This window comes from Rhipicephalus sanguineus, chromosome 1 (assembly GCF_013339695.2).
Source record: "Rhipicephalus sanguineus isolate Rsan-2018 chromosome 1, BIME_Rsan_1.4, whole genome shotgun sequence".
In the NCBI taxonomy this organism is placed as follows: Eukaryota; Metazoa; Arthropoda; class Arachnida; order Ixodida; family Ixodidae; genus Rhipicephalus; species Rhipicephalus sanguineus.
Window position 1 is genome coordinate 245,945,067 of NC_051176.1, and position 14,640 is coordinate 245,959,706.

Genomic DNA, 14,640 nt, shown 5'->3' on the forward strand with positions numbered 1-14,640 from the left:
TCACATGTTGGTGTCAGCGGCAACGAAAGAGCAGATACCCTAGCCAACGAAGCACTGTCAAGACAACCGACAGCCAGAGCTCCAATGAATCAGCAACTACCAAAAGAGACAATTCTATGCCATTTTCACTCTTTATGAAATTCGCCCCATCAGCCCTGTGTCACACGATGACTTAGTCGCGCTGTTTCAACCCTGCTATATAGATTAAGAACACGATCGGCCTACACTCCTGCATAGTTGTTTAAAGTAAGGGGCGCGCCTTCCCCGTTGTGCACTGAGTGCAATGAGCCTGGGGATATACATCACTATATGTGGTCCTGTAAGCACTTTTGCTCCTAAAGGTAGAGACTAATGGACCACTATGAAGGAAAAAGGGTTTCCCCATGGATGCTGTGAAGACGTGTTTCCGGCAGGTGTATGGATGGTACGCAAGCAAGTGGTTACTATACTTTTACATTTTCTACGAGAGACAGGTTTAAGTGGTGTATGGTGAGATATACTACATGGAAAGAGTCGCTCAGGCAGAGCAATTGCCGGCCAGGTCTGCCAGGCTAACCCCGCCTGTGGCGACATCATCACCACCGCCACCACCATCATTTGTGTTCATTATACACCCTTGTTGTGTTGACTTTTTTTTAACCTTTTTTTAATGCTTAGGTTGCTGGTTTTCTAGTTAGATTGGTATTTCATTTGCAATGCTGCTTTGACACCTGCCACTCACAGAAACTGTATGGATCATGCTTGCCTTCTAATACCTCACAGCAATATATCTTTTATATTGCGGTGAAGCGAGCATATGGCATTCTTCCATGTGAAGAGCCTAATTGATGGCAGCTCTCTGACAGTTGGCCTTGTCTCCTTGTTTACATTACGGCAGCCTGCACAGTTTGCACACTAATAAGAATATGTGCCAAAAAATTAGACTGTACTGCTCCAAGTGATCCCGAACTCCATTTTGTCTGCTGCAAACCTGCTCCAAAACAGAGTTCCTTCTGCTCCAAATTCTAAACTGGCTGGACCACCACTGGTTTTTGGGAAATCTTTTCATCACGTCTCCTAATTTGCATTTTACAGCTACACCAGGTACTGGTACACCTACAGGATGCTGCCAAGGCACAAAATGTGAGGTCCAGTACTCTCGGATTGAAACAGGACAATTTAGGGCTAAGTAATGCACATACTTTCGTCTCCGCCATCTTTAGTTCAGGTCATATCGGCGTAATTTCGACTGGAATGTGTAGATCAGAGCCAATATTATATTTAGAGACCAGATTCGTCACAACATGACGTGGTTAGCTCGAGCAATAGCAAATACCAGTTGTTATGCTAAAAAATTTGATGTCTCATTTGAATCCGTGAGTACTGTACATCCCGTCCATATTGCAAAGTACAGGGGTGGTCAAAACTTCTCAGGCAGCTCGGCCCAGCCAAGGAGATGCTGAGTGGCCTGAACTTTTGACCACCCGTGTATGTTTAATTGGTGCATTCTCTCAGACAAAGCTTACCAATAATTTAATATGAGCTCTCCGTTATTGGTGCGACTATCGTGCAGCAATGCCTAAATTGATATTGCACCTGTAAAATACTCTTAGGCTTGTGCATCATCAATTATAAATACATCTTTTTCCTAAACACTTCCCAGATTTACCTTTGCTAATTGCTGTATTATGACATTAGTTGAGCGAGACCTAGAAAATAGCAGCTCTTAAACACAAATAAAGTATGTTTTGACTGCTATAAAGCTGCACATTATAACAACAACGCACTATTCTAGCAGGTACTCCTTCACTGTGCAAGTGAAAAAAAAAAGCTGTTCACTCCACAAATGGAGAGAAGTGTGAAAGCAGATGCTTGCGGGAACCAGAGAGCCTTACACAGTTGTGCAAGTATACGACTTCTCATAAGGTTACCAAGAAGGATGCCACGGAAACGCTGACATCATGTCTGACCACGGAGTTTTACAAGCTTTTGAACAATTGAGTCATGCTCCAAGGTCCCAAAATGAAGGGAAAGAGGTAGCCAAAGGAAACGAGAATTTTTCCCTGAACAGATTCTTTCATAGCCCGATGGCATACAGGCACCTTTCCAAAGTGCTTGCTTTTCCAAAGTCAAGGTTTCTCCATAAGTGGCTGTTTTAAATGCCAATGACAACCGGAATTATTCCGAAGGTACTTGATTTACTTGAGTACGCAACGACTTATTGGCCTTTACTGGATCGGGTCTACGTCATCATGTCTGATGAAATTTCTCTGCAGCAAACTTGCAGTATGACACCAAAATGACATAGTCATGGGCTCTTCAGACAATGACACTAAAAGGACATCAATTATGGCAAACCATGTCTTTATTGTCCTCCGTTCAGGAATATTTAAACCATGGCTGCAGTCTTTGGTGTTCGCAGTGGCACGAACAAAACTGTATGCTCCCGACATCAGGAGGCTGCTGGTATTTGCCTTGGTTGAACAGCACAATTCAGCTGTTTTTGAGGCAGTAATATGTGATCAGGGGACAAGTAATATCGCACTTTCAGAGCAGCTAAACGCAACTCCAGATGAACCTTTCTTTGAAATGGGTGGTTACAAAGTTTATTTTTTGTTTGATACTCTGCACCTTATAAAAATCACCAGAAATAACCAGCATGTCCCTCACAAACTTTGTCTTGGCACAGACACTATTGAATAGAAACATATTGTGGAGTTATACAAGAACTTTGATCCAATTAAAATGTAATTGGCAGGGAAACTGACAGATAACCATATTTGCTAGAGGTCTTTTAAGAGTAGGAAGGTAACGTTTGCCACTGAGGCACTGAGTGAGTCAGTGTCAGTAGCACTGACAGTCATGATTTCTCTGGGAAAAACGGACGGAATTGCCAAGTATGGACGCATGTATCTCTTCTATGGCCCACATAAAGGAGGTGCATGTCCTCCTGACCAACCAACCTTTAAAAGAAACACACACACACACACACAAGTACACTAAAAGACCTGCATTGCTGCTTCACCACTGTGTGACCAGAACATTGGTGTCACATTCAAAGGGGCTCTTTAGTTCGAAGTCTGTTTTACTGAATAAAACTTCCAGTCTTTATGGAATTTGAATTAATGAGGTTCTACTTATTTGCGAAAGCCTGAAGTAAGCTTAAGTGCAACAAAATTTTTTCACCTCACAATCTAATTTGCAATCGTGACTGTACACCGCGTGCTGCATTCAAACAGTACAGTATTCGCGGTGTCAGTCATTGATGCCTTTGCTGTTTCACAAAAGTGCCCTCGATTAACTATATTCTTTCATCGTTAAACGAGAAAAAATGGTAGTTGTTCACAGGGATTGCATAACGAAACAATTCCTCAGATTTGATTCTGCTTCATACTTCTCACCCAACACTCCTGGTAGGCGGATACGGATCAAATGCAAGCAGGAGGCCAATTGAGCCATTTGTACAATAAACAAAATGAATAGCATTGAAATTGAATCCTGCATTATTCAAATTCTGCCTTGTATAATTCTACCAAGACCATCAGCAATTCAAATGTTCCTTCAGAAAAAAGTGCTGTATACTATAAAATTTATTGTCATTATTTATTTACATATTGACATCAGCCACTGTTGATAAATCCCACCATCACATAAGCTTTCTCAGCTTCTCAAGCCTAAAAAGGAAGAGAAATGAAATGGAAACAATTAATCCAAACTGAAACACATGAACCAGCATAAACATATACACATATATACCCATGGGAGAATGCTCATCTGGACTACTATATAATTACCATTTGTAGCCAGTTAAGACCATTACAAGCCAGCTGTTCAACCATGGATTCACACGAAGAGGGAAACAGCCACATGCCTTGACATGAAAGAAAAGCTATGTCGTATGGACCAGCAGATACGTCAACGGTCACTTATGCACCATGTGTTGCACTATATCTGCATAAATTTGAATATCTTGCCAGGTTTCGAGGTAATGGTGGGTATGTGTTTGAAAATGATCGTTGATGTATAATATCAATCGATCTCCCGTACCTTGTTTCTTTTCAACCAGTGTATACATTCAGCCCTTCATGAGCTGGGAATCAATGCACTTTCACTCTGCCTGTGCGCTTTTCTTCTGTAGTATGTGTGCGCAATGAGGATGATTAAAAAGCCTTGAGAACATGAGGTATATAAATACATATTAACTCAACCACACCTTACTATGCCACAAAATTAACGTATCAGACGAGCTTGGCACATAATGTTACTGAATCTTCAGAATGAGCAGATAATATTCAGTTATCACAATCATAGGAATCTTCTATTTTGTGAGCACTGGTTTGGTAATCTTGGAGTATGTTTCTGCAAACTACAAAGCTCAACTTGTGGACCTTTCCAGAAATCGCAGTACCGCTCCCTCCCCTAGTGAAGAGACTAGGCTTGTGCAAATAGTAAATTTTAGGTTCAAAGCGAATTCGAAGCAAACAGTGATTTGGTTGAATAATTTTGAATCGAATTCGAATAGTATTATTATATATTATTACACATATCATTAAGAAAAATAAGCATACAGTAAAACCTCGTTAATTAAAAGTCACTGGGACTGTGAAAAATCTTCGAATTAAGCGGGTTTTTGAATTAACGAAACATACAAAAAGTGGGATGCAAAGAATTTTGTTGAATTACTGAAAGTAATCAGAGGTGGTCGCTTGCTCTTCCTGCTATACTCGCGGATAACTTTTCTTGGCAATGAAGGGAAGGCTGCAGAGCTGAACTACGCGTGTGCTACCGCTGAAGAAAATAATCCCACAATTCGTATTTTCTGCATGAGGACGAAAAAAACAACAACAACATTGCTTTATTTTCCACAGGACACTCTTTGAAAAGAGGGTCAGCATGCACCAAGGAGATATTTATATTTGCTTTACTTTATACAGTTTCATTTTGTGTTTCTGCAGTGTGAAAACTTCGCACCTTTTACGTGCACCTCACAGTCAAAATGGCATCTTCATATTCAGGTGAGCTCTTGTCTCTCTCCAGCTTTTCAATGACTCACCAAAGGAGCCTGTGACGAATTTCACAAACAAATGGCTGTCTAATCCTGTGATGGCCACTCGAATAATCAAATGGCCGTCACAGGAGATACAGAAAATTCACAAACCAAAACTAAGTTCAAAACGCGCGCTGAACCGTACTACTTCGCGGAGCAGTACATGTGCAGTAGCTCTGCCCCCGTAGCCTTTCTTTCATTGCCAAGAAAAGCTGCCTGCGAGTATAGTTTGAGGCCCCAAGGCGCAAGGGTTATGCTTTCCAGCAATACCCGGTCCCAATTTTGCCGCAAACCCAGGAAAACGATGGGCCTAACTGCTGCCAGCGAAAAAAAAAAAAGAAAAAAAAAGAAAAAAGAAAAAGAAAGGTCTCGCTGAAATGCGCGCCTGCGGAGAAGACGTGCTTCATTGCGACACAGTGGTGACACGCGGGCAGCATGACCACTGCTCCTCGCAGCGTCAGTGCGTCATGATGCGACCATTCGGCCAGTCTTTCTGGTAAAATAAATAATTTAATATTGGCCAGTGCGATGGAATTCGCGATGTGTTCTGGCTGGGAAACATGATCATTGAAGTTCTCGAACTGAGTTTTAAATAGGCGTTGGAGGCAGGAATCCCACTGGCACTTTGCGCAAATTGCCGGAGCAACCGCCAATCGGAGGCATACATCACGAATTCCGTCAGACCGCCCTTTATTTTTTTTTTTCTTTTCCCAGAAAGAATGGGTAGATCATGACGCGCTGACGTTGCGAGAAGTATGCGACATGCTGCCCTCGTTGCACCACTGTGTTGCAGTGAAGCACATCTTCTTTTCCACAGGCGCACATTTCAACTGTCCACGAAACCGTTTTTTTTTGTTGTTTTTTTTCCGCTGGCAGAGGCGAGGCTGGAGTTCTTCACCTGTCACTCATTAGTATCGCTACACTGCATTGCCATGCGGCTCCTAAGGACCGTCGTTTTCGCGGATTTGCGGAGAAATCGGTATCGGGAATTGGCTCATGGCACCCAACGTTTTCGAATTAAACGTGCTGGTGCTGAACGCCGCTTCAAACTATACACTCAAATTTCCTTTGCAAAATACGGGACCGCAGAAATCCTTCGAATTACACGGAATTTTGAGTTAACCGAGTTCAAATTAATGAGGTTTTACGGTATTTGTCATGACCCAACCAACCTGCACAAATATATATATATATATATATATATATATATATATATATATATATTTTTTTTTAATTGCAACAAGGCATGCGCAATTGTCATTCTTTTTGGTTCAAAGGAATTGGAAGCAACTTTGAATAGGAGCAGGATTTGACTTTCGGTAGAATGCAAGTGATAACCTGTAAAATATGTTAAGTTTTAAAATTTACTATACTTAGAGCATATAGGCCGGTATAACATAGTAGCTTTAGCTTTAAACTTGAAAAATGATGAATCGATGTGAGGGTAACATGTTCATATGTTCATTTAACCTTGAAGTGGAATTTCGCGGCAGTGCAGATTTTTCCTGGAAAGATGTATTCACGGTAGAGCACCCCTCCACTGCATTGAAACCACCTTTACAGGGAGGGTTACATGCAGACTGAAATTTCCAAGAATTTAAATTCGAATCGAAGCGAATTCGAATACTGCAATATTCGTTCGAATATTCGAAGTGCTCGAATATTCGCACAAGCCTAGAAGACACATAAGCACTGTGTGAGAACGGAGCAATGGGCGGTCTCAATGCCGATGCCGCGACCAGTGATCGCTGTTCGTTGGTGCAGTGTGCTGTGGTGTTAATGTACTCTAAACTGCTGGACATTTTTTTTTCTGTGTGTTTCATCCTGCAAAATTATTTTTTTCAATCATCACAAAGAACCTTGGTGCTACACAGTCCGAATTAAATTTGTCGTGCTCACTCAATCTGAGGACTCAGCTTGGAGCGCTTGTCTTGTATTTTCTTCACAGCCCTGTACTATGTTGTGTTATGTAAAACCTGCAGATGATGCCCATGATCGTGGTTGAGGAGCTCAACTGCAATGCTCAGATTGATACGGAATGGGTCTACATTGAGCAAAATCGCACAAAAAAAAGTGTTTTTATTTCGCAACTCCCAACTTTTCGTCATGTTCAGGTGAGATGGATATCACCCTCTGTTTTTTGTGCATGCCCCTTAATAAACTGATGCTTGTATCGTGTTACAGTTTTATACAAAGAAAAATAAAAAGCTTTTCCAAACTTACATATTCTCTATTGGGGCAGCAAGATTTAAAAAAAAAAAATCTGGTGTTTTACGTGCCAATACCATGATATTCTGAGGCACACCATACCCTTTTATTGTGGTGCAATTTCACCAGTGATATCACATGTGTGATGTAAAAACGATACTCCAGTGTATTGCGTGGCAAAATTTTGACAGCCATTTCCATACCTGCCAACTCTCCCGAATTGTCCGGGAGGCTCCCGAATTTGGACCTAATCTCCCGATTGTACGAATGTCATGTTGAATTTCCCGAAAAGTGGCCACCACAGCAGGGGCGGGTTTTTTTTCTCTCTTTCTTTAAAATCATGCGCGTACGTCAGCCTTTCCTGCTGTGGCTGTGCTGCGGAAAAGCACTCGCCACCACACTTCTATTTCACTGTAACCATATCGTAGAGTACCGCTGAGTACATTCTAGGCACTGTGCATCTGGGCGAGGGCTGGCCGGCTGGCCGTGAGAAGCGCTCGCCGCCGTATCGAAAGAAGGCGAGGGAAAAGGTACAGTCTCAACGGAAAAAAGGTTGCCAAAAGTGCACAGCGGCCGGAGTCGCGGCGCTGCACGAGCGCTCCGATAACGAGACTGTCGAGCACATTCCATTTTCCAAAGGAGGGGTGGCCGGCAGACCGGCGGTAAGTAAGCGGCCCCCATTGTGCTTTGCACTCTCGATATCGGTGTGCTTGGGAGAAACAGCGTCGCGTGTCGCAATCTTGCCGCTCCGGCCACCGTTCAGTTCATTTGCGGCAATCGTTTCCGTTAAGCCTAGCCAGAACGTTTGTGTCTCCATCTTGGCCCCCGCTTTTTGTACGCTACGCCGTCTGCCGTGGGGGTCGCATGTTTCCAGAGTTAAGTTAGAAGGTCGATGACGGCGTCAAAATCAAAGTACTTGCAAATGTTTCTGGACTCATACACAGCTGGGTTTCCGTGCTTTGTGACTTCGTGGAGAGGTGACAAGTACGGATTCTGTACCACGTGCGCCTGTGAACTGCCTTGATGCCTTCACAAGTAAAGAAGTTTGGTTCAAGCAGCTCAAGACAAACATCCGTATTCCTTTCTGATGTAAATCTCCAGTATCAGTAATCTATGCTACGCAACCAATTTTCATGCTGTGAGGTTGGCAGGTATGCATTTCAGCAAGGCAGGGAATATTAACTACACAGCCGTCACAGCGTCCTAACGAGTAAACAAATAAGGAAGAAAGTACTGCTGCTACATAAAACAACCAGCTAAGTGCAGGTGAGTGACTGCTCACTACATGAACAGCTGTGCAAAGTTTCCAATGGAATGAGTATTAATGCTGGCATGTACAATTAAGGAATCAAAAGATACCATTCACTGGCTGTGTTCTGCACTGCTCAAAGCACATCTGTCCTGTGAGCCTATGTTAGAAACAAGGTTACAAAAACCACTATTCTCATAACAATGCGCATGCATGACTGCATGCTTGCATATTTGAGGCAAGGCAAGCAGACGAAAGTCTGGCAGTTGGCACTCTGGCTTCCTATACTGCCTTGTGGCTGCCGCTGGGTGCACGCGCAAATTTCTTGAAAGGTCTATTGAGAGGAATGTAGCTGGTGTATTCACAACATGGCATGGTGGTGATACTACTGTACTTTGCTAGACAAGCACAGTATGCAATGCAAGTTTGCTGCCGGGAACAATTTTCCTGTGCACAGCAATGAAGAAAAACTATACCTTGACATGATGTCCTTATAAGAGGGTTCTTTTTCAGATGTTGGCAGTTCCTCATTTGAAGAATCACTGGTTTCATCATCTTCACTGCTTTCATGTTGAGAGCCCTTTCCCACCGTTGCTTGTTTTGCATACTTCTTGTGTTTCTTCTTCTTAAGTTTAGACTGATTTAAGAAAAAGGAAAAATAATAAACTTGGCATAAAGGCAACAAAACTTTTTAGAAGCACAGATTAAATGACAGTTCCCTAGCCTACCTTGAGCTTTTTTTTGTGTTTCTTCTCGCTCTTCGACTTGCGATCTTTTTTCTTGTGTTTGCGCGGGTGCTGTAACTTGGAAGAACCTTGAGGGATAGCTGAAAATAGAAGAGGAACAGACCATTTGCCAGCAGATTACATACAAAGGTGCATAGATTGCACAGCAGTACTAAAGACAAATAAATAAAATACTACACACAATTTACACATTGCAGCTTAATTTTGCATTACCAGTGATGCTACCGAGGACTTCTGATTTAGAGCAATTTTTGGAGCAGCAAGAGTTTCATTTTGGAGCACTTTGGAGCAGCAAAAATTTCCATCTTGGAACACTCTCGAGCAAGTAATTTTGCATCTGGGAGCACTCTGGAGCAGCTAATTTCACATCTTGGAGTACACTGGAGAAGCGCATGACGTGAGCCATCACATGACGTCACGGTGTATGACGTCATGATGACGTAAGAAGTTCTGGCGATATATGACGTCATGGTGACGTCACCACGTGATGATGATTTTTTGCATCCCTCGTGTTGTCGCCGGCGGTCAATTTTCGGGTTTCATGAGGCTTCTAAGGCGTTCACATTAATATTGCGTATTGAACGTTAGCAGCCTGGCCGTTAACAACCTGGCCTTACATACCAAACTGGCCTCCACCATTTCACCTCTGTGCCGCACACTATGCAGCTTCGCTGATCATCCACCTCACAGAGTGGAATGGCTCCTGAACTTTTTTCTTCTTTTTATTGTGATAGCAATTAAATGGACACTCTCGGCGGGTTTTTGCCATAGCTGTCATTTTCCGTAGGAAGTCCAAATTGATAACATCACCCCGTGCATTGTATGTTTTACCCGTGACTAAAAGCTCGCAAGCGCTGGCGACGAACGTGGTTGAAGCAGAGATTAAACGAGCCGGCCATCTTTGTCGCACGGAGGGTAGATGCGATAACGTCATCACATGTGCGAGGCCTGCCGTCGACTGCTCATCAAACAGAGAGCTAGGAAACATCCAGCCCATCTTTCGTAAGGTGCATGAAGGGACGCCAGGGGAGGGGGGCGACCCCCCCCCCCCCCAGAAGCCTGCGTCAGCCCCTCCCCCTCCTCTCCTCAGTTCGTGTAGACCACCTCCTTTGTCAGGTGGCCTCGGCTACCACTGCCCAAAAGGGGGAAGGAAAGGCAAATCGTGTCCCCACCCTCTACCTCTCCTCATCTCTCTGCCCTTTTCTGCTTCCCTATGCACATTCCAATGAAGGCGTTTTAGGCGCCGCCATAATCCCCCCTGGGCTGTTGTAAATATGCGTGACCCCCTAAAATGCGCTGCTGAGGCGGCGATGTCAGCCTTTGTGCTCCTGCGCCACCGCTTCGGTCCCTGGAGTGGCCAATTTCCCTTCAACCAGCGTTTTCTTGAGTTACGCGAAATCGGATCCAAAAGAGATAGCTGCTAGCCTTACTTCGTATAACAATACACTTTGTTGGTATCGCATTCATTGCTCTGTGATTTTTTTTAACCATCCACTATTGAACTTGGAAAGCGAGGGGCGGACGAGTAACATGGCGTAGCCGCTTCACAGTGGGCCTTCCAACGCCAGGGTCGTCAGCGATGGGCCCACTACTGAGAGCTGCGCATATTAAAACCGAATTGCGGCTGCTCAAAACAAGAGGCATGCTTTTATTAATGAGATGACATTTTTTTCTTTTTTTTTAAAGCAAGCAAGAAATTCGAACTGGGACCCTAGCACTCAGGAGCTCGAAAGGGCAGGGCCTTTTAGGGTGTCTTTACCGCAAGAGCAATTAGAAACCCGGATGTGCTGGCGGAAGGAATTACGAAAAAGCTCTTCCGGATAAAGATCCATAGATAAATTATATTTTAGGAAAAGTGTCAATGTGTTCCCACCGTTCACGTGCTCTTCCATGGACACAAGGCATGGAAAATTAGTTATTGTTCTATATATTCACGGTGTAATAAAAATACTTATTATTTTTCTTACACCGTGCATACATCTATTACTAGTGTTCCCAGACTTCATTCCGCGATGTCCAGAAACAGAAAGGAGACATTTTAGCGGCACGCGCGTAGTTATTGTGCAGCACGCATGTAGCATTGCTTTAATTACGTGCCGTGTGACACTTGAAACGAGCTACCAGCAGCGTTTTTGGACCACATAACGTCCGCCGATTAATCGCCGCCACACTTTCTTGCAACCGATTGGCGCAGATCTCACGAGCCTCTGCAGAGAGCACGTTTTGTCGTCGAGCTGACTAGCACAACAGAAGCTGTGTCAGCACCGTGCATGGTATTGTGGCTCACTCGGGACGCACACACATGCACTTTTTATTCAGCGGAATAATTCTTGGTCAAGGTTTTGACTTTGGCTGCTCCAATATCAAATTGCACATGTTCTGATGCGCCGGCGGTGCGATTGCCCGTGATAGATAACCCCAAACCTGAGACTCTGGCACAGTTTGGCGCAATTTCCGTCAATATTATCAGGATGGCACAGTAAATCGAATTGAGCACACTTTGGCACAGTTGGTGCAGGAGTGGAATCACTGCATTACTCACTGTTCACTCCAACATTCAAAAAGACTGAAATCAGAAAAGTCGTCCCATGACCTAAATTTACTTTCGCTCCCCAATGACTAAGTAGCATACGTAATTTTCTGGTGCATGATCAAAGGCCTGCCTCAGCTGTACGTGTTCTGATGCTCAACAGCTTGAAATGATGATGAACTGAATGCTCATTCTTATGAAGGGGACTCACTGAAGGCTCCCACACAAGCAGTCTGGTACAAGCAGATTTTTTTTAGAACGAAAGTGTAGCACGGTACTAAAATGTACGGCCCACTAGAGACTTTAGATATGTGCTATTTCAAGTATGAGATATTGCCAAATTATAGCTTCAAAGTAGTGCTGCAAGGTGCATACCTGGCATTGATAGTGCAGTGATAGTAGAACTGGAGCTGCCTATTGGTAGAGGCGGTGGGACGGGGCCATATATGCTACTGCCAGATGTTTCCTTAGTCGGCTGGGATGTTGACATTTCACCTGATGAAGCACAAGCCACTGTGCTGGTAGCTAGATTAGATGGCATGTCTTGCAGTGGTGTTGGTGGTGCCCTGCGATTGAGCTGCTCAAAGTCCAGGTTGGCAAAGACTCCAAGGGCAGGTCGTGACGGCTGCTTTACTGCTTCACTTGGGCTTATTTTTGTTTTAGTAGCCCCTGCAACAGCTACCTCATCTACTGTTGATCCTCCTAACGTGGGTTTACTATCTACATGCTCCTCATCCTCGGATGATTCTGAAAAGATTGACTTGAAAAATTCGAGAGGTGGACGCTCCTCTTCAGATATGTCACTGGAGTCCTGCACCGAAGAGAAGCAAAAGTAAAGAAACATAATTGGACCTTTTCTTGATAAGCAGACAGAGATCAGCTCCAGCACAGTGCAACATGGAACAGGGCTGTGGCATTAGCATTGCAATGCCTTTTTTCTTTTCTCTTACCATGCCTACGTTGTCTGTGTTGACATGCCTAGGCTGCAGAAGATTATGGCTCTTGAACCACATAGCATTCAGTGCACATGCCGGCCTCCTTTTTTTGCAGCAAGGTAGTATTTTATATACAATTGATTATAAAAAGCTTTCCACATTAATGAAGCTCTATATACGTATTATAAAATACTTTATTACATCAATAATACATAAATTACTAGATTTCACTTTATGTTCATTGGTATGAACATAGTGTCGTATATGGCCCACAAGCATAAAGCCAACAGACGATGCACGGAAAAGACGACCCTTTATCTGGAGCGAAGACGTGCCCCAAAAAGCAAACAGATGGCTACTTGACTACAAACATACCACTGATTATAAAGAGTGATCAGTGTCAGAACAGAGTGTCAACTCTGTTTTATTTACACACCCGAGTCAACTACATGCACCTTGCTTTTAAAAGGTGCATAAGGCATGCTCACCTACTGGCTATAAAAGGGTACTATAAAATGTGCACATCATCATTAACTGTGGCTACTATCAGTGTCAGGCATAGGTCGGCAAAAAAAGCGGAGCTCACTCAGACTCGCTCAAGAAATATATTTTGATCTGAGGGCTCACTCGAACTCTGGCTCAGCAAAATTTTCCTCAACCAGACTCAGACTCACCAAAATTTTTCCTCAACCGGACTCACTCAGACTCAAGCTCACGAACATATTACTCAACCGGACTACTCAGACTCAGGCTCCCGGCTTGGCCTTAATCTGAGTGAGCCCGAGTGAGTCGACTCGGGAGTCCGTTAGCGTAAAATGAGCTGTTTCGATCATGGTGTCAATGCTCTTCAACGCCAATGTCTTACATAATCGGTGCTCTACGATACGCCTTTTGATCTAGTACCTTCAAATACGTGTTATCAGTGGTCTCAATCCAGTAAGAACATTTTTATAAAATGCATGACTCACACGGGATATTTTTATCAAGGACTTTCCGTGAAAAAGTTTGCAGGGGTAGGTCATGGCATCCCCCCCCCCCTCGCCTTAACTGAGGTAGCGCATAAATGCTAGTGCGTTGAGATATGTGTGAGTACACTTGAGTATAAATGCAAGCCGATATAAGGCTTATAGTAATGCTGAAGATGAGTAGATAGGAACATAGGTTGGCAATAGAAGGTGGAGCCAACTCAGGCTCACTCAAGAAATATATTCTGTGCTTAGGGCTCACTCGGACTCAGACTCACTAATATTTTCCTCAACCGGACTCACTCGTCTCAGACTCACTAAAATTTTCCTCATCCGGACTCAATCGGACTCGAACTCACCAAAATATTACTCACCCGGACTCACACAGACTCACACCCCAATCTGAGTCTGAGTGAGATGATTCATGAGTGAGTTTGCAGACCTGTGATGTCAGGTTATCGTGACACACACACAACCACACTAAGTAAAACAACACCATTCATTCAGCACACAGTATGAAGAAATGTACTTGACAATATGACTGTCAGTGGTGAAGTGGCTAGCATTGGCAACAAGAAGAACGGGGAAAGTGGGGGGTCACAGCTTTCCCGATATTTTAACCTGCCTTACAATCGCCTCTGCATAGAGTACCAGAAAAAAATAAGACTACTGTAGGTCCTTTGCGTGCATCTCGCGCCCTCCCCCTAAGGAAACATCTAGCACCTGCCTTGACAATCAGGAGAGTGTGCAGCCCAGTGTTGATTTTAATAGGTGTTTTTTCACTTACTTGTAACCTGTTTCTTATTATCATGGGATGCAAAATAATGTCCAGGAATATTCTGACACCAAGACAACAGCTGTGTGCACAAATGTTAACTGTGGCTACAAAAACACTTGCCTCTCCATTATTGTGCCTGGCATTCACTGTACTCGTCATTTCAGCACCTGAGCCAGGAGGTTCAGTACCTGCCACAGGTCCTA

General features: G+C 43.7%; 1 protein-coding gene across 1 annotated transcript in view; it reads right to left on the reverse strand.

Annotated features, from left to right (window-relative positions):
• Positions 1 to 3,593: 3,593 nt before the first annotated feature.
• The window catches only part of LOC119376145 (G patch domain-containing protein 1), a 34,375-nt gene continuing 23,328 nt past the window's right edge, over positions 3,594 to 14,640 (reverse strand). The window contains exons 12-16 of the mRNA XM_037646076.2: positions 14,558 to 14,637; positions 12,135 to 12,570; positions 9,212 to 9,309; positions 8,960 to 9,120; positions 3,594 to 3,653 (exon numbers count right to left, since the gene is read on the reverse strand). Of these exons, the coding sequence (XP_037502004.1) occupies positions 3,626 to 3,653; positions 8,960 to 9,120; positions 9,212 to 9,309; positions 12,135 to 12,570; positions 14,558 to 14,637 (803 nt within the window). The 3' untranslated portion in view covers positions 3,594 to 3,625. The remainder of the gene's footprint in view (positions 3,654 to 8,959; positions 9,121 to 9,211; positions 9,310 to 12,134; positions 12,571 to 14,557; positions 14,638 to 14,640) is intronic.